Source organism: Lonchura striata, chromosome 17 (assembly GCF_050655825.1).
Source record: "Lonchura striata isolate lonStrDom1 chromosome 17, ASM5065582v1, whole genome shotgun sequence".
NCBI classification, from domain to species: domain Eukaryota; kingdom Metazoa; phylum Chordata; class Aves; order Passeriformes; family Estrildidae; genus Lonchura; species Lonchura striata.
In genome coordinates this window covers 6,766,664-6,785,371 of record NC_140719.1, presented here as the reverse complement: position 1 = coordinate 6,785,371, position 18,708 = coordinate 6,766,664, and the positions used below count along the sequence as shown (strand labels likewise).

At 47.4% G+C, this 18,708-nt stretch overlaps 1 protein-coding gene across 2 annotated transcripts; it reads right to left on the bottom strand.

Annotated features, from left to right (window-relative positions):
- Nucleotides 1–2,549: 2,549 nt before the first annotated feature.
- Nucleotides 2,550–18,640, bottom strand: MIGA2 (mitoguardin 2). Of its 2 annotated transcripts, none has more exons than XM_021551367.3 (16): nucleotides 18,524–18,640; nucleotides 17,151–17,393; nucleotides 16,301–16,511; nucleotides 15,405–15,517; nucleotides 13,315–13,426; nucleotides 12,695–12,834; nucleotides 11,102–11,219; nucleotides 10,834–10,934; nucleotides 10,284–10,399; nucleotides 9,788–9,860; nucleotides 9,499–9,585; nucleotides 9,226–9,324; nucleotides 8,740–8,874; nucleotides 7,973–8,026; nucleotides 6,898–7,014; nucleotides 2,550–6,767 (listed from the first exon to the last, which is right to left on the bottom strand). In XM_021551367.3, the coding sequence occupies exons 2-16, from the start codon at nucleotides 17,244–17,246 to the stop codon at nucleotides 6,564–6,566; spliced, it is 1,776 nt and encodes a 591-aa protein (XP_021407042.1). In that variant the 5' UTR covers nucleotides 17,247–17,393; nucleotides 18,524–18,640; the 3' UTR covers nucleotides 2,550–6,563. The 2 variants fall into 2 exon arrangements, with proteins under 2 accessions (XP_021407042.1, XP_021407043.1); XM_021551368.3 differs by lacking the exon at nucleotides 18,524–18,640 and adding an exon at nucleotides 18,382–18,491.
- Between the last annotated feature and the right edge of the window lie 68 nt (nucleotides 18,641–18,708).

Here is an 18,708-nt window from a genome sequence, read left to right as displayed (position 1 = left end):
CGGGCGCAGGGAGAGGCACAGCCAGTCGGAGGAAAGGCGGGCTGCACAGCGTTTTGTCATTGGCCGGAGGTGCCGTGCGGATGGGCCAATCAGCAGCTCGTCCTGGCGCCAGTTCTCAGCCAATCAGCGGCGCCTCTATCGCGGCGGGCGCGGGGCGCTGAGGCGGGCGCTGGGCGGGAAAATGGCCGGGCTGGGCTCCCCTCAGACCCCGGCGAGAACCGCCCTGGCTCCCCTCACATCCCTGCACCCCGGCCGACCCGCCCCAGGTTCCCCTCACACCTCAGCGGGAACAGCCCGGGCTTCTCACATCCCTCACACCCCGTGGGTTCCCACTCTGGTGCCGCCCGGGCTGCCCTCACACCCTGCTGCTGCCGCCACAGTTGCTGTAAAAATAAAAAAAAAAAAAAAACGAAAAAAAAAAAAAAACTAACAAAGCAAAAACCCGAAATTAAAAAAAAAAAAATTAAATGAGAATCGTTCATTTCAGAAGGGTATTACTACATTCAGCCCTACATCACTGCCCTACCCCAGGCACATTTCTCTTTGCCCCACACAGAAGTGATTCACTGCTAACGTCCAAGAGCCGTTGAAAGTGAATATTTGGAAATTTTTTTTTAATAACATTTAGGAATCATATCCAGCTCTGTAAAGAACGAGCAGCTCCCGTGTGGGTGTGCACACGTGAAAATAAAAACCTGAAGTCATCAAATCTCAGAATGATGTGTTTGAGAGGGCACCTTAAGGCCCATCTCATTTCACCTTCCACTAGCCCAGGTGGCTCCAAGCCCTGTCCAGCCTGGCTTCAGACGCTTCCAGGAATGTGGCAGCCACAGCTTCTCTGGGCAACCTGTGCCAGGGCCTCCCCACCCTCACAGGGAACAATTTCTTCCTAAGTCCTGGCAGAAAATCCTTTAAAGATTCTGCAAAGGCCAGGCAAACACGTAGTCCAGGTGACACTTTTTTTTTTCCCCCACAAATACCTTTAACTACTGAAATCACTTTGAAGACCAAGCCAAAAGGAATGTTCCCATGTGACCCCAGAAATAAGACTTACCTGGGAAGCCTCAGGAAAAGAACAACATGGAACAGCATTGAACAGAAAAGCTTTCAGAAGGCAAATCCACCTTCAGACAAAACAACCAAAGTTAATTCAATATATAAAAAAATAAAGTGTAAGAAAAATAAACATGTAAGAGGCCTGCAAGAAGTGATCAACAGAGGCATGGGATTGTCTTTAATTTGCGTCAGGGAAGCACATGTACCAGGATTTCTATCCCATTAATTAAGATTTCAAAAAGGGTAGAAAACTCCTTTTCCTGCAGTTGTAATATACCCTCTTCAATTATGATTATGTCCCATTAATTTCAACAGGCTCTTCATAGCTGACATTCTCGCTGACATTTCAAGAAGTAAAATAGCATTAAAGTCTTATTATTCGGAAAGAAAGAGAAAATATTTACGGCAGGAGCTCAGTTCATCGCAGAAGACTGCTATGAGGGAGCATGAGTGATTTACTCCTTTCATTATTCAAGTTAAATAAATCTCCTCCTTTTCAAGCTATTGAATGTAGAGTTATGCTGGCAGAGTGGATTATATTTGATCTATGTACCATGACAAGTACTGAAAATTGTGGGCTTCATTGCTGTAGTCACCCACTCCTTCCTGAACAGGAGAAAAAAGTGTCAATACACGGAGCAGCCTTTGCTCTGTGCCTCAGCACAAGAAAGCACAAAGCTGCTCTGGAGCTGTAATGAGTGTGGAGTCTGATTCCATGGAAACTGAGATAAACTCCTCTTAACTCTCTCAACTAATGATCAGGGTGTGGCGTGAGACAAAAATTTTCCTATCCATGAACGTTTTATTTGCATATATCTGAGTTCATGACAGGCTTGCATTAATGCTAACTACTTTTTTATTTTTAAGCGTAGGGATGAAGTTTTAATCACTGTGGAAGAATCAGCCAATCTGATTCAGTCTGGTTTCTCTATCGTTTGAAAATGAAAGTATTTAAATCTACTGTGGTTGTTTCAGGAGAGCAAGATGATTTTCTTGCCTTGCTCAGCAGATAAGCAGCTCTGATACTAACCCTCAGGCTTTAGTCTGGGTTTCAGAGTTTGGGAAGCTGGTAAATGCTACAGGATCCTGGACAATGTTTAAGAGGTTTTGCTCCTCACTGGGATTTCTGTTATCTCTTCATCACAGCCTACTCACACCACACCCCAACACAGCCAAACCACCACAGAAAAATCTGAAAAATGAAACCCCCCAGTTTCCAACCACAGCTCAAAGTACAAGGAGCTCTGCTGTTTACTTTATAGCCCACTTCATCTGTGGACTTTTCAGCAGACCCAGGAAGACTCCCCATGCAATCAAACCCTTTTACTTTGCATTTCAACCTTTCAAGTTCCTCATTTTAGCCCTAGGAACAGCAAGCCTTGTTTGATACTATCACTACAGCAGAGGTGCTACCACAACTGCCACCTAAATAAGAAACCAAAGACTGAGTTTCTAGCATGTTTCTCCAGGAAATTTAGGAACAAAAACCACAATCATGAGGGAAAGTTTTATTTTACTTGTAATGCCCACATCCTAAGATTAAAGATATTTTTTAAAAATTAGCTGCAAAGAAAAAGATAAAAGCAAAACAAGAACAGATTTTTACACCTTTAGGAAATCAAGAAAAAAATAGGCACAAGTTTACATTCATTAGTTTCAGATATGGCAGAGGAATGTTCTACTGAAGAGGGATAAATAAAATCCTTCTTTCTCATTTCCCTGTATGAGACAACACAAGTCATGCTCTTCAAAGCCACACTGATCTTGTAGATAGAAGGCAGATTTTTCCTCATATTTTTTTTTATTAATGTGCTTTAAAGACCATAAAGACCCTCCTAGAGTCATTTGGCATAGTCTCTACATACATACTAAAGTACCAAGGATGTACTTTAACCTCTGGTGAAGCTTGTTACACCCTCCACATAAAAAATGAAACTCATGCATATTTTAAATTCTGTTTAAGCATCAGACACTATTGAGGGATTTTATTTCATTGCTGCTAAGCCACTTTAAATCCCCATCAGTGTTAAAATCTTGCAAGTGTCACCCCCGGATGATTTAACCCCTTGAGAATAAGGGTTCATCATAAAAAAAGGTGAATGTCTTATCTCAAGGGATTCTACCCAAATACACAGCTGCTACTAATACTGAAGAATTTCCATTGCTAAACACAATATGCTGGGGAAGGGGTTTTCTAGGGATCTCAGGAAGCCAAAGGGCAGGCAGGTGTTCCATCACACCCTTTAACTCTACCCTGCAATACAGGTGAGTAGGAGAGTCACCTTTTGGGCTGGGCCCTGCTTTGGGTGGGATCAGTGCAAGCAGCCTGGGGGCTGCATCCAAAGGACTTGAACACAGCAGGTGCCTGACCACTGCTCAGGCCAGGGAAAGCTTCTTCCACAGGAACAGCTCCTGTCAACCCACTGATCCTCCAAGTTCCCTTCAGAGGCTGCACACGCCTTTCTGCCTTTCCTCTTGAGCTACTCTCGGACTGGGGAGGGACAAAAAGCAGCAATGAAGTGAGGGGGAGGTGTAGAGAAGTTTAACATCCATCCCAGTAAAGATAAAACCAGTTTGTCTCAGCAAACATCCTTGGCTGGTGCAGGACCAAGTCACTGCTGGTGGGAAAAGGTGGAGAACTCGACCTTCAAAAAGCTGCGGATGTTCCCAAGGCAGATTCCTCTTTACCTTATCTGGGAGGGCTGTGTAACCTACTTGCAGTAAGGGCTAAGGAAAAGCATCAAGCTGTAATAAAACAGTCTTTCTTCATTCAATTGATAAAGAATTTACAACTTCTCAGCTTAAAAAGCCACAGTGCAAGTTAATGTTTGCTTCGGGGGACCCTGTTTCAGTATCCTCTCGTGCAAGGATGCAAAAGCCCAAAGTCAGCAGCCAGTGTTTTTGTCTGTACACAAAACAGGCAGGCTGCCCAAGAACTGAGGACAAAGACACTCAAAATAGAAAATAAATACACATAAAACAACACTAAAAACGAGAATTTAACAGCACTGATTGTTTAGAATTACAGTCCATCTCATTATATTTATCTTCACATTTTAGCATCTTTTTAACCATTATACAAAAGTTGCTGAAGTGACTTTCTTCCAAACCAGCCATACAAAAGCACAAAGCACTATCAACATTATTTTTTTGGCAAAGTAACTTGCTTTCAGAATATACCATATTTTCAAATCATAGTTTACATGTAGCAGGTGTGTCATGCTAGTACAACATCCTCCATTTCTTCTCTTCCTGCACACTACCAGGGGTAAGACCCTTCCTAGTTCCAACCACTGTCTCTCAAAGCCTTCTCATAACAGTTTATTCCACGCAGCCTCACTTGGGGCAGCTGCTCCTAATTTCTGCCTCAGCATTGTCCTGTTTATTGCATTAATCTGGTTTCCAGATAAGCCACATCAGTCAGATGTGCTTACAGAGCACCAGATGTTACTGTGCTCTACACACACCCCCCTGCAAACAACTCCGGAGCATTTCAAGGAAACACAAAACCACAGATGGGTCAGGCTGGAAGGAACCACTGTGGGTCATCTGGTCCCACCTCCCTGCTCAGGGAGGGTGTCCCTGAAACACATGGCACAGCACATTTATCTGCTCCTTTTACATCCTCCTGTTTACTTTTTTTCTCTGTTTATTTCCTTCCTGCTTTTACCAGCAGAATCCACATTAGATGTCTGAAGAGGAAGAAAGCATTTGTATTCTCCAAGCCCACACACTGACTTTCCACTCATATTCCAGATCCTTACATGTTTTTTTATCACTTGCAAAAAATACGTCCGGGTAAGCCTTGTGTCTTTCACCCAGAACAGGCACAAGGGGTAACTAATCAGAATGGAACAAAAACAGTGAGGCTCATGGTTTTGTGGAAGTCCTAAAGACCTCCTCATTCTGAGGGTTGGACTTGGACTTGTATTATGGACTGAAACAGAAGAAGGCACAGTCTGGATCTCTACTTTTATCTGTGGCATTGTACTCACATAGGACTCAGCAAATCATTGCAAACCTCAGTCCTGCAAGCCAGGACTGTCTCAAGTCAATAGCATGAAGCTGAGTCAGGAGAGGTTCATGTTGGATATCAGGAAAATGTTTTCTACCCAGAGGGTGGCTGGGCACTGAACAGACTCCTGAGGGAAGCAGTCACAGCACCAAGCCTGACAGACTTCAAGAAGTTTGGGCAACTCCCTCAGCCCATGGTGGTAATGTTGGGGTGTCCTGCACAAACACAGAAGTTGGGCTCGATCCTGATGTGTGCCTTCCAACTCAGCATATTCTATTATTCAGTGATTTTTATGATTTACTAAGTCCAGCATGCTCCACTGCTGCTGTCCTACACGAGTATCCAGCTCAGCTCACATCCCAAAGCAGCCAGATTCCAGGTGCTGGCTGAGCAGTCAGGATCACAGCATTTGAGAAGCACTACCATACACACACACATCTGATGATTAGCCAAAATTATGCTGTATTTCTTAGTCCTGACAGACTGTAAAGACTCATTTCCTCTCCAGAAACTTGATCACAGCTCTCCAACTATCCACACACATAACCTCACATCCAGCATCTACACCTCTCCCTACCCTGCGCACAACAGCAACAGGCACCACGTTATTACCTTCCCCCTGCTTGTACACACCCCACACCTCCTACCCAGCAAAAGCTGCTGCTGGCTCATTCTGAAATCCAGCAAGGCACTCTGATGGATGGCAAAGACTTTGTGCAAGCACAGGCAGGATCCAAATCCCGCCCTCCTCACACTAACCTGCCTCAGGGGCAAACATAAACCTCAGCAACCTCCTAAGCAAGGATGACCAGGACACAGAGCTCGTCATCTGGTCTCCAAAGAGCAGCAATACCAAGGGAACAGACCAATTTCCCAATTTTCAGACTACTTACAAAAGTCTGCATTTTACTTCAGTGCTTTACAGAACTATTTCTTCCTCCTCAGGAAAGAAATCTTTGCTAGTCACATTGCATATGTTACCACACTTAAGGTACAAATCAGCAGTAATTAGTGTTTGTAGGAACATAGCAGAGAAGAACAGTAATAAAAATCCCAAAGCAAGCAAAGCCTCCTTGAGAAGCTAATGGTCAAGTGGAGAATTTACCAACGATATTCCTGTTCCCACACACAATCGTAAACGTCAGAGATTCACCTCCCAGAAAACACAAAGGCAAAACAGGTACATACATTGCCCTATTCAAGAGAATTAGGCAAAAATCTGGGCCCGGGCAGTTCAGGACACAATGTATATATGAAACATTGAAAGTAATAATAATGACAGGAAGGTGGAACAAAGAAGAAATTCAAACCATAAGTTGGCAAGTGGTCCTGGATCCATCCCAGCAAACACTACTGGCTACAAAAAGCAGAAGGTCCCACCAGATTGCTGTGTGTTCGCATAGTCTTGCTGCCACCACTGCACTTTGCAGGTAGTTTTATCCATCTCTGGGAGGAAAAGGTCCTTGTACAAAAGTGTTTTCCTCCACTGACATCAGATGAGCTCCTCCTTCAGCGGCTCGGTTTCCCCAGGAAGCACGCCGTTCATCTCCGGGGAAGTCTCGGTGCCCAGATATCCTAAGAGGATCTCGCTGCGCCGCCGCGACAGCTGCAAGATGTCCTCTGCCAGCAAGTGCACGGTCGTGTACCTCACATTGTCAAAGTCAAACATGTCCTTCAGATACTGCACGATCTGGTGCTGCAAGAAAAGGGAGGGTACAGTCAGACCTCCTCCAGCTATCGGTACCAGCCATCAAGAGCACACATCAGCAGCTTTAAGCCAGCAGACAGGAGTCCCACACAGATGAGGCACACAAAAACCACCTTACCTTGAAGAAACTGCAGACTTCAGATAGCTGCTGCTTGGGCCCCAGAAAACCAAAGGCTAGAACAGGACTGACATGCTCCGATACGGAGTAGAAATGAGAGATAAAGCCATCTGGTACCTGTCACAGGGAAGGACAGAATTAGTTGGTCTTCACTCTCAAGACAGAATTAGCAGCTTATTCCATATCAGCCACCGACTTCCCTGCCAGAAAGCTTCAGAAACTGAAGTTAAGAGCTATTTGGAACAACTCTTCCTGCAAAACTACATTTATCTTCCAGATCTCTTGAAGGATGACTAGAGCTTTTTATCTTCATGTTTCTAAACTGCTATTTCAAGAGGAAAATGAACAGAAGAAAATGAAAAGCAATCACCAGCCAGCCTTTATAGCCTCTATTTATAATTTGCTGACCAAGCCAGGAAAGGACATGCAAATATCCAAGGCAGAGCTACTGCATGACAGCACCAGTAGAGCTTCCAATTCTCTCATTTCTGCCTGTGCCATCTCAGGAGCCAAGCCCTGTCGTACCAGCTGGCTGTGGGATTGAGCTGAAAAATTGCCAGAGGCCACAGACCCTGTGGCAGAACCAGGGTTGTGAAGTTGTGGCTTCCTGTTCCCCTGCTCCATAAACTGTCTGCTGTGATACTTTAGGAAGTCACAGATTTAAGTGAAACACATCAACTAATGGCTAATTAGCATCAGCACTGGGGAGTGGAGCAGTGCCCGAACCTTTTGCTGCCCGCAAGGAAAGCACAATTCAGGAGCAGTCCCTTGTTGCTTAGAGTCTGTGGCCATTCCTACAGTATTGAGAGCAGGGAGAGGGAATTCCAGACAGGCAATACTGTCATTTGAATCCTCACATTAAGAAAAAGGAAGAAGAAACTCAGACTGATTCAATGAAATGCTGGCATAGCACTGTAGCAGTGACTGCAGGACCCCAGGGTTCTAAAGTGTCACAAAGAACATGACTCTGTTCAATCTTCTACCACTTAAGATTTTGTACTTTGTCAAGATCTATGTGTTCTCTTTTCAGCCTCAAATACATTATATTCTTTCCCTTTTGATTAATTTTGCTTACCATCAGAAGCCTCCTTTTTGCTTTCAGAACTGACCAGCAAGCAGTTGCTAGAGCCTACAATTAACAGAGAGAGCCCATTAGTTACTCAAATTATTTAAAAAACCACAAAGTTTACCAACACATTGTCATCAAAACATCAGCTGCCCTTTTGTGCCCAAAAAGTCTTTAAAATGACAAAATTGAAGTGAACTGGAAGCAGATTTAGCCACTTCAGATCCATTCCAGAGAAGCCAAAGGGTTTTTGAAGATTGTTAATATGATCTGACATAGCTGCCCAACAGCCCACGATCCCCTGTAAGCAGACAGCTGTTACAAAGTGCTGTTTTACTCTCAATCTATCAAACTAATCAGTCTTAAAAATACAGCTGGAGGGCAGAACTAAAGGAAAGCTTTACAATTTGAGCTTCAGACTGCTGAGGAACTGCCAGAATAAATGGCTACACGCTAAAACCCACATATTTTTCCCTACATTTTGACCATTTTATTCTCATTCATAAAAATAGGTACTGTCATCTTTTAACATCTCCATGGCATCCCTGATAAAAGCCCCTAGAGCCATAAGTCTCATTGCCAACCAGATGCTTTCAAAATAAGGAAAGCTTTCCTGTAAACAATTTCCACGCACAAGAAGGCTGTTGTTTAGAACTTCAGGAAAGCATGGCAACTATAAAGAGAGAATTCAGCTGAGCTGGGGAAGATGAGGTTATGCTCTTTTCTGGCCTTGGCACTGGTCTCACACTCACACCAGCACTCCCTGTCTCACGCACCGTCTCCTTGAAGCTGTCAGACAGCCAGCGGTTGCGCAGCACAGCCAGCACAGAGGAGGGAGGATTCTCCAGATCCTCAAAAGCATCCATGAGGATGAAGTCCAGCACAATATCAAAGAAGCTCATGCACACCACCTGTCAGGGAGCAGAACAGTCAAGGGAATAGGTTTTAAAAAGAAAGACAGGCTCTTTTGGTTTGAAGCAAGGAGATGTAACAAGCTGAAGTCCATGTAATTGTATTTCAACAGCAGGTCTTTCACACCTGGGCCATTCCTATATATGCATTGTAATACAGTCACAGTGGTTTGGCTTGTAAGGGACTTAAAAACCATCCAGTTCCACCCTGCCATGGGCAGAGACATCTTCCACTAAACCAGGTTGCTTCAAGCCCCATCCAGCCTGCCCTTGAACACTTCCACAACCTCTCTGGGCAAGGATTATCTTCTAACTCCTCTGCAATTCTGTAAAGACAATGTCTTTACCAACCCCTCTTCCCTCGAGCTCCTGCTGAGTGGTTGGCCAAGTCTCCTGCTTCAAGGCATAACGCAGCATCTCCTCATAGCTTTCCAGGAAAGCTTTGGGATTCTGGAAGAGCAGATAAACAAAACAGAAGTTTAACTACTTGGATTTGAGCTGACATCAACATCACAGTAATCACGAGCATGCAGATCCAACAGAGTGGAAAAACTCTGAGCTAGGATGGGAGAACAAGTATCCCTGTGCTCAAAACACAGTTTAGTTGTTACACAAACTTCCTACCTTTTCAGCTTTTGTCATCAGTCCTATCATCATCTGCTTCCCAACCTCCCCAAAAAACAGCTGGTTGCTTTCATCCTCCAGCAGCTCCTGCAAAGGGAACACAGATGTCTCTTGTGAGCACCTACACATTCTAAGCTGGGAAAATTCTAAGCTGGGAAAAAAAAAAAAAAAAAAAAGGGGCAGGAAGGACAGGAAGCAGTGCAATGCTAGGAAACAAAATGCAGTCTCCAGGAACATGCTGCTGGCAGCCATGTGCCATGGAAACCTGGGAGCCTGGAGCCATCCTCACCTGGAATGCCTGTCTGACACAATGCAGCTTTGCCAGGAAATCCTGGTCACTGTAGCAGCCAAGGAGCTCTGTCCTAGAGGGAAAGGGGAAGAACTGTGTAGATTCCAGTTTTGATGTTGGTGTTCCTACAACTATGGTCTCCTAAAGACAAAAAACTAAATTCTCAGTCTGTGCATAGGAGAAAGGAACAGTCACATTCCCTTTATCCAGCTCCCTGTGGGAACAGAGCACCTCTGCCAGGCTGGTACAGGACTTTGCCAGCCTCCCAGAACAGTCACACTTCCTATCACTGATTTCCTGAGACAATTACTCTTTCTTAACATGTAAGTCCCTAAAATCTGGGGTTAATTCCCTGGGAAGGCTGAACCAGCATGAAGGATGCTGTGATTTTATGACCCCAATGGGTTATTCTGGTTGTGGGGCTGCTCAAAGGCAGATGATGTGTTCACAGCGCCCCAGGGGACACCAGGTCCCACAGCTCCAGCTGGCTCTTCACCTCAGCGTCCGGCACGCCACCTTCCCTTCTTTCACCAATTGCAGAGCTTCTTCGTATGCTGCCACTGGCTTGGAGAGGTGGAATGGTATTTGCTCAAAGGGGAGAGAGTCAAAGAGCTGTAGAGGTAACAAGAGACATGGGAAGAAAAAAATGAGCTCGTTAAATATTTGCAAATACACAGTTCACACAAGCAACGTGGGCCGCCTTCAGAAAACCTTCAGCAAACCTTCAGCAAAGTTTGTCAGTGACAACTCTTTCATGGAAAGATTTACACTACCAAGTCATCTTACATAGATAACAGCATTTTCCTAGCTGTTATGGCATGTTTTCTATAGTAGGTAAGATGACATGGAAGTGCTGGTTGGAAAAGCCCGCACCATCCCCCTCATTAAGACCTTTCCTAACATCCATCATGAACCTCCCAGCCTGGTATTGTTGCTCTGTGTTTGATCATCTTCCTCTCCCAAGATTATGTTTGGCTTTGCTCTGCTGCCTTTGTGCCTTCCCTCCAAGTCACTGGGCTGTGACACACAGGTGACACTTCAGTCACCTCTGCTGCAGAGAAGAAGGAATCCTCTGAAGTGGAGCTGTCCTCATCATCCGTCCGCAGCCGCAATGATCCATCCGCCAACGGAAGCATCAAAGTCTTCTCTGGAGAAGAGAAAGAAGCCACATGTGTTGGAGTTCATGGACCAACATTCCTCTTAGCTCCTGTGCTCTCTTCCACGCCCACTTTGTCACTCCTCCTTCCCCTGGCTTATAGAAAAGACATAAAACCAGGCAGGAAATTGGCATTTTACTGCAGCCAGGTGCCCTACCCAGATCCAGCAGCACGCTGTCCGATGGGAGCGAGGAGCCAAACTCTTCCTGGAGGTGGTAGGCTCGGTGCAAGAGGGACTCCAGCTTCTCAGCAAACTCCCTTTTCTGGGACTCCTCCTGGAACACACAGAAATGTCACCCTTAGTTAGCCAGCTGGGCACAGACAGATTGGACAGCACAAACATGGGAGGGAATTTTCAGTAAAAATGGGATTTGCAGTCTGCAGATTAAATGATTAAAAATAAAAAGAGAGAGGAGCCATTAATCCTACAATGCAGCTAATAATGTATGGGGATGGGGAGGGAAGCTTCTACACAGCCTACTCAAACCCTCTGGCTTTTGAGCTTTACAATTTTGTTTTCCTATTAAAAAGGGAAGAAAGAACTAAAGAATTTTAACCTGTCAGCCAGAAAAACAGGTATTTTAGTAAGTTATACACCACTTAAATCTCTTCTAAAGTTAGAACTTAGCCTAACTTGCAGGAGAAATTGCATCAGGAAACCTGTGTTCAATATAATAGGATATCCAGAACTGGACAACTGAATATTTAGATTAAGGTGCTGGGTATAAGCAAAGTTTGCTATAAACAACACAGGAGGATGAAAAAAAAAAAAAAAGGTGAGGGGAAAATAAGACTTAAGCAGCATCTTGCCTTCGTGCCTCTGTGTTTGCATGAGTATCTCATCCAGAAGACAGGAGCATTAACAAGAAGCACAGAATCTATTTTCATAATGAATCAACTGGTTTTAAGGCAGTTTTAGAAATACTACAGGGCCCTTCAAGGAGAGCCAACAACAACAGAATCCAGATTTGACTTGGATAAATATGATCCAGCACAAAAGATGAATGTCCCACATACTTACTACACCAGACTGTTTACAAAAGGCTGGGAACACTTTTTTTTTTTTCCAGTGAGAACTCCTGGAAAGTTTGGAGTTCAGCTCCTTTCACAGTCCTGAGTTACAGCAGGTTTTTTGGCTTTGTGGTTGTCACTGAGCCATTCTAGTTTAGATCTCCTTTAACACAGATCTTCCATGTGAAGTCCTCATGTCTCAGACAGCAAGGGGTGTCCTAAAATCCTGGTTTCTGTAGCTGCAGAGGCTGAGTGAGGTACACATCTCCCTGCAGGGACCAGGGCCATACCCAGCTCCTACCAAATTCCCACTGCTTTCCTCATCCACACACACAGAGCTGGGCTCTGCTCTCCACCCAGCTCCCAGAAGTGGCAGTGACCATCAAGATCTTCATTTTAAATGCATTAAAAAGTTACAGAGACAACACTGCCAACCAAAGCAGCGCTGCTTTCATCACAGCTTTTCTCAGCACAAGGCTGTGCCACAGGAGGACACGTGTGACAGTGAGTGACACAAGGCTGGAAGGTGGATGGAAACACTGGGGAATGAGGGGGCGAGCCGTATTAAAAAGAGAAAGAAATGAAAAACACCCACTCCCACTGCATAAGGAAGCTGCAGATACAGACAGCTCTTAAACAGAGTCTGGCCTGACTCTGCCCTTAATTTGCTCTCCTTTTAACCTCCCACTGTTTACAGCTTCCAGCACCCAGTCTGGCCTTTCAGGATGTGAGGACCTACCTCTGAAATGTTCTCAGACATGCTCTCTTGCTGTTTCCTGCTGTCCCAGGGCACAGGGGTGCTGGTACAAGCACTGTCCCTCTGCCTGATGCTCAGAGCCTGTTCCCATTTCTGCAGGGCCTCCTCAAACAGCTCCATGCCTGGAAACACAACCAAATACTGGCTGTGAGAGTCCCAGGGCACTCAGGAACAAAGAGATACAGGATGAGTCTTTGCTCACTCAGACAATCCAGCAAAGAGGGAAATCCCTCCCCAAAATGAAGAATAAACATATTCTATTTCTTTCCTGTTTAAATATGGTTTACTACGAATTAGAAGAAGAACGTCCCCAAACTGGTAAAGTATCATCCATGTTACTGCCAAAATACTGTTCTCTGCACAAGATGAGCTTGTTGCTCAAGAACAGTATTTTGGAAGTTAATTATTCACTGACAAAAAAGGTTTGGTTTTTTTGTAAGAGAAAATGGGATTTTTATTTGAGCTTAAGCTGAGAATGGAAGGATCTTTCTGTTAGAGCTCTACATTGAGCTGCTGATGCTGTGTCAGTTCTCACCCTCTTCTTGCTCTCACAGTGATAAACAACCCCTCCCCAGAGCAATGTTACCCTTGTGCCTGCTTACCTTGAACATAGAGGCTTTCTGCACTGGAATCACCAATGGCTCCAGTATCTCCCATTGCCTGGGCCTCCCACATCCCTGGGGGTACTGGACTTGAGGAGTTGACTGCTACCATCTGCAGGAAGGGAGCAGAGAGCAGCAAATGCCTTTTGAATTTTCTTAGAGATGCTAAGATCAAACAAACACCACCAGCCTCAGCAAAAAGGCATTTTCTTTCCCCGTGTCTGCCCTTGTGCTCCCCTGTATCAATAAGCAGTGAAAGGAGAGCACTGATGGAGGAGACAGCCCAGGAAAGCTCCAAAGCAATTGCTACAAAGGCATCAGGATTTTGATGGAAAGCTCGTGTCAGCCCCAGCTGCCTGCACAGAAAACACTGGAGATGGCAAGGAAGCAAGCACAGTCCAAACAAAAGAAACAGTTTCCCAGAAAAAGCACAGCTGAGGATTCCCCAGAGGGCAAGGGGAAATCCTCACTCTCCTGTTTGTAACCAGACCCTCTCCTGGGAGGGCTGAGCTTGACAATCCACACAGCAGTGTCAGTTCAGCTTTGTCCAATTTCACACCAGGGCATCGATGTCTTCTAAAGTCTGACCCAATAAAGTGCTGGATTAAACACTATCAGTGACCAGTGTTTTCCCATGGCTTACAGAAGGATGTCCAAACTTGAGCCTGGTACTAAAAAAAAGCTACAATAATCAGCTGACAGATGAATTCCTGTCTTGCCTCCAGTGATCAATCCCTGTGGAGTGTTAATAAATCACCTTGAGGTCTTGAACTGCAAATCATCAGTTCACTGCTGCCAAATTACTTACTGGATGGCAAAGAGGAGCCCAGGAAGCAAATGAGAGCACAGGCAAAACCTGCAGCTGTGCAGAGGATGAGCTGGTTTTTTCCACCAAGTAATATAAAAACTGTAAGTACAGGGTCAGCTCATCTGTACAGAAACAGATGCCTCTCTGTGGGGATATCCCCACCCAGGCATCAGCAGTGGAAAAAGGTATTTATTTATGGATTGCTTTTTATTTAAAGAGAAATAGAACTTCAGTGATACAAAACCTGGACAGCATCTGTGTGAATTGAGAAACCATGGGGGAATTACATGGATGTGAGTCCCTGTGGAGGGGAACGAGCTGGCCACAGCCTGGTGCTCATGGACACATCCCAGCCCAGTTCCCCAGGGAATGCTGTGCCTCCCAGCGCCGTGCCAGCACTGCCGCCTGCTGGAGACACACTTCGGCCAGCACGGATTCTGCCAACTCCTGGTGCTTTAGCTGTACTAAAAACAGCAACACCAGCATGCGCTGAGGAGTGCTGGAACCCAACAGCTCCTTTCAAAGGGGTGATTTTTCCCCTCTCCTTGGCCCAGCATTCCCAAGCAGCCTCTGAGCCTGGGCGATGACAGGGATGGCTTTGCAGCAACTCACAGAGGTTCATCTGTGTCCCCCCCTGCTCCAACAGAACCTTAGCTCTGAGCAATGGGGATGTGAAACAGGTCTTGAAGACACAAATGCTTCCAGTTTTGGTCTCACTAAAGGTGGCTATAAGCACTTATGGCTTCTTCCACCTGGTTAAGCTTGAAATACCTGTACTCATAGGCAGCTTTTTTGGCTTTGGAGGAGGTAGAATGAGTGGGTTGTGTTCTCACCCTGTGCTGTCTTCTGAACAGAGCTATCAGATTTTGGTAGCTAATTTGGTTTTAAGAAGAAAGCAAGATGTGAGCAGCCCCAACACAGAAGGGAGGGGCTGCTGGGCCACCAAACTCCCATCACAGAGGGAAGCAAATTGTGAGACCTATTGCTGTGAGACCCAGAAACAGAGAGCTCCAAGGAATCATGGCCATGTCCCACAGGGAAATCCCTCCTGAGACTCCTCCTTGGCCAAAGAACTGGCCAAGGAACCCTGGAGCTCCTGGCCACAAAAAAAATGCTGCTCACAGTGAACTCCAGACACTCAGTACGAGGTTAACATCAGAACCTGCCCTACAATTATCCTGCAATCTGCTCTGCTCTGTGGGCCAGCACAAGCCCAAGGACTTGATGATCTTGTGACAAGTCATGCTCTGACATCTCCCAGCCCTGCTAACAAGGTCCTTACCGAGGCAAGGCTGTGGGAGGAACTGGAATGTTTGCTGGGCTCAATGGAGGAAATCCCGCTGAGCGTGTCATTGCTCTTGCTGCCAGGGCTCTGGACTCTCCTGCTGGAGTATCCTGCAGTTGGGAAGGTCACAAAAAAACAGGATTTAGGCACAGGTGACTGCAGCAGGGAATAGGGAGGGGAACATCACCTTGTCTGGTGTAACTGTGAATGGGCAAAGCAGTATCCAATACCTAGAAATAAGCCATAGAACTCCTGTCTGCTCTGAGACTGGTGTCAGTGGGGATCTGAGGCTGAGGAATGTATTCACTGCTTATGGACAGCAAGAGGCAAGTGGAAACAATCAAGTAAAAACTCCTCCACCTTCCCTCAGGACAGGCAGAACACGGACACAGCTCCCTTGATTTTCATGTTTCACCAAACAAATGCTTAATCCCTCAAGTGCTTTGCTGAGGGTCTGGATCAGTCTTACCCCTAAAATCAGTACAAGTGGTGAGGAAGCTGCCCAAGGTCTGGGAGTCACCACAGAGCAGGATGGACAGTCCCAACTGCTCAGCCTGGCTCAGGCCACCCTCCCTTTCCCTCAGCTGAGCACTGACATCATGAGATCAATGCACGCAGGTCACTGCATGCCCGGGTCATTATTATTGGGGCAGCCTACAGAAAATGGGATGGGAACTACAAACCCTGGGGAAAACATCAGCACACCTTTTGTTCCCAAGACTGTGAGCTCACAGTCTCTCCCATTGCTCTCCAAACCCCAAGCTCATGGCACTGCTCTTCAGAATTCCCACTTCGTTCCGCATCAGAGCCCTACACAAAATGGCTTTGTTCTCCCCTCCCCATCGCTCCCTGTACAACCTCCTTGGGGATTTTTCCCTTTTTGCGAGGCCAACCTTTCTTCACGGAGGAGACCCTCCTGGTTGGCAGGATGGGCACTGTGATCCCTCCTGGTTTAAAGCCACACTTGTCCGGAGCAATTTGCTTCTTTCGGCGGCGCCGCCGCTTCAGCTGATGAGCTGCAAGAGCCAAGGCCACCGTCCCCAGAGCCGTGGCAAACAGCACCTTGCGCAGGCCTGGAGAGAGCCGCAGCTGAGAGAAGACAGACTGTAAACACAAAAGAAATGGAAGAGCAACAATGAAAAACCAATTCCACAATTTTTTGGGTTTTTTTTAATTTTTAAAACAGTGTTAAACATGAAACACCTTGGTTTTACCCTGCCACCCATAAAACACATCCTCTGCTACACAACTAAGACGTAGCAGCAAAGAGACTGTGGAGCATCATTTTGACAGGACCTGGAGAACTTGGGTCTCGATCCTCATTTCCAAAACATACTGCAAAATCTGCACACAGCCTGGGACAGATGCAATGCAGGTTACCCAAATTCAGCTCTGAAACACTGGTGTGAAGTTGAGCTTTACTGCTCCGAGTGCTGCATCACTACAAGTGGGGAACATATTACTGTTCTTTGAAAGACAAGTCTTTTTTTAGAGCCTTTGATGAAGAGAAAGACTGAACATGGATATTCTCCCAGGGAGGGATGTGGGAAGTGCTTTTCTCTCCTCTCCAAGCCCACTCAGAACAACTCTCTTCCACCACCCCAAACTCCCCCTGAAAGTCCTCCAATCCCTCAAACTGCCCAGGTCCCCCAGCACCACCCCACTGTGCCTCCATCTCACACAGACAGCCCCACAGAGTCAGCCCAAGGAATGTGACAGGAAAACCCTTCCTGCTCCTTGTACCTGCCCAAAGGTCGTGTAAACAAACACGGGGATCTCTGCCACGGTCATGGCCAAGGCCTGCATGATGGACATCCCCTCTGTCCTTCTGAATGCCATGTCTGCAGCAGGATCCTGGCACCTTCAGGAACCACAATGGGGAAGGGCACTTGTGGATGCTGTGTGAGCTGCTCACAAAAGAATCCAACTTTTCTCTGACATCTGGCTCAGAGTCCTGGAGTTGGCCTTCATCCAACAATCCTCCTCCTGTGGGAAGAGGGGGGAAATCAGGTGAGTGAGGGGAACACCCGCCCTGCTCCTTCCTGCACTTTACAAAACACACTTTATGTCACTTGGAGCAGTGAATATAAAATATCTTCTCACCACCAGCAGCAATTCCTTTGTTTGTCCTACTAACCACGGGGACAGATTCCCAAACTGCTCTACAGCAGCAGCAGCCTGGGATTTGACAGCTCCCAGAGATTTCTACATGTACCAGACCTGGCTGCACATGATTGGAGGGATTTTGTTTGCAGTCCCCATATAAAAAAAATCCCAATTATCCCAAATAACCATACACACATTTTCACTGCCAAAACTGCTTTCACACGGTTTTCTGTGCATCACAGCCCTGCTCAAGAGCCACCAACCAAAGGGGGTTTGCCCAGGAGGTTTCAGCGCTGCCAGCGGGGCTGGGCAGGAGGGATGTGCTCAGGTCAAGGACAGAGCGACAGAAGGCATTGATGTGTGACCCCAGAACGCGGTGACAAAGCCCTGCCCCGCCTGACGCCTCCCCGCACCCACTGCCCCGGCACCGCAGGGAACGTTCTCCGGGCAGTGGGAGCCCGCAGACACCGCACATGGGCTCTCCCCACAAGGTTAAACACAACGTCCTGGCCACGGCAGGGACGAGAAGAGCAAAGTGCCGGGAATTTTGGGCGCAGAAAGCAGCCTGGGGTTACCATACCGGGACAGGGAGTACAGGCACCGAGGTACCAAGGCAGCCGCTCTGTTTGCCATCTCCCCCAGCCCTGCCCGCCGTGGGGTTCAGCCCCCCGGCCCGGCGGGGAGCGTCCCACGGGACCCCCCGCACCTGCACTGCAGCACCTGGGCCCTGCAGAAAGCGCTCCCGCAGCCCCGCAGCATCCCCCGCACCCCTGAGCATCCCCCCGCGCCCTCGGGCGCCTCGCAGCCCTGCCGCACCCCCGGCCCCCCGCATGCATTCACCCCGCGGGCATCCCCGCCGCCCGCGCACCTGGAGGTCCCGCACCCGCCGCGCCTCCCACCCCCATCACCGGCTTCAGCCGGGGTCCGCGGCTCGGCGCTCCCCCCCCACTAACGATGGTGCGGCCCGGCGGGCCCGGCCGCAGCGAGCGGGCGCGGGCGGCACCACTCACCGCGGCGGGGGGGGCGCGCGGCCCCGCTCGGCGCCGTCTCCCCGCGCCGCGCGCCATGGCCGCGGAAGGGCAGCGTCTCCTTCCCCCGCGCCGCAGCCCACCCCGCCGGGGGCGGGGCCAAGCGGAGATCCTGCCCCCGCTCCCATTCCAGCCAATCAGCGCGGAGAGCCGCCCGCCGCCGCGCC

Bases quoted from the DNA above. Each gene is read 5' to 3' on its own strand.
- MIGA2 (XM_021551367.3), bottom strand. From the start codon at position 17,246: ATGGCATTCAGAAGGACAGAGGGGATGTCCATCATGCAGGCCTTGGCC. The intron at 8,027-8,739 runs GTGCGTGAGACA...TGTTAATTGTAG, and splicing joins CTGACAGCTTCAAGGAGACG to GCTCTAGCAACTGCTTGCTG. The intron at 7,015-7,972 runs GTAAGCAAAATT...TCCCTGTGACAG, and splicing joins CAAAAAGGAGGCTTCTGATG to GTACCAGATGGCTTTATCTC.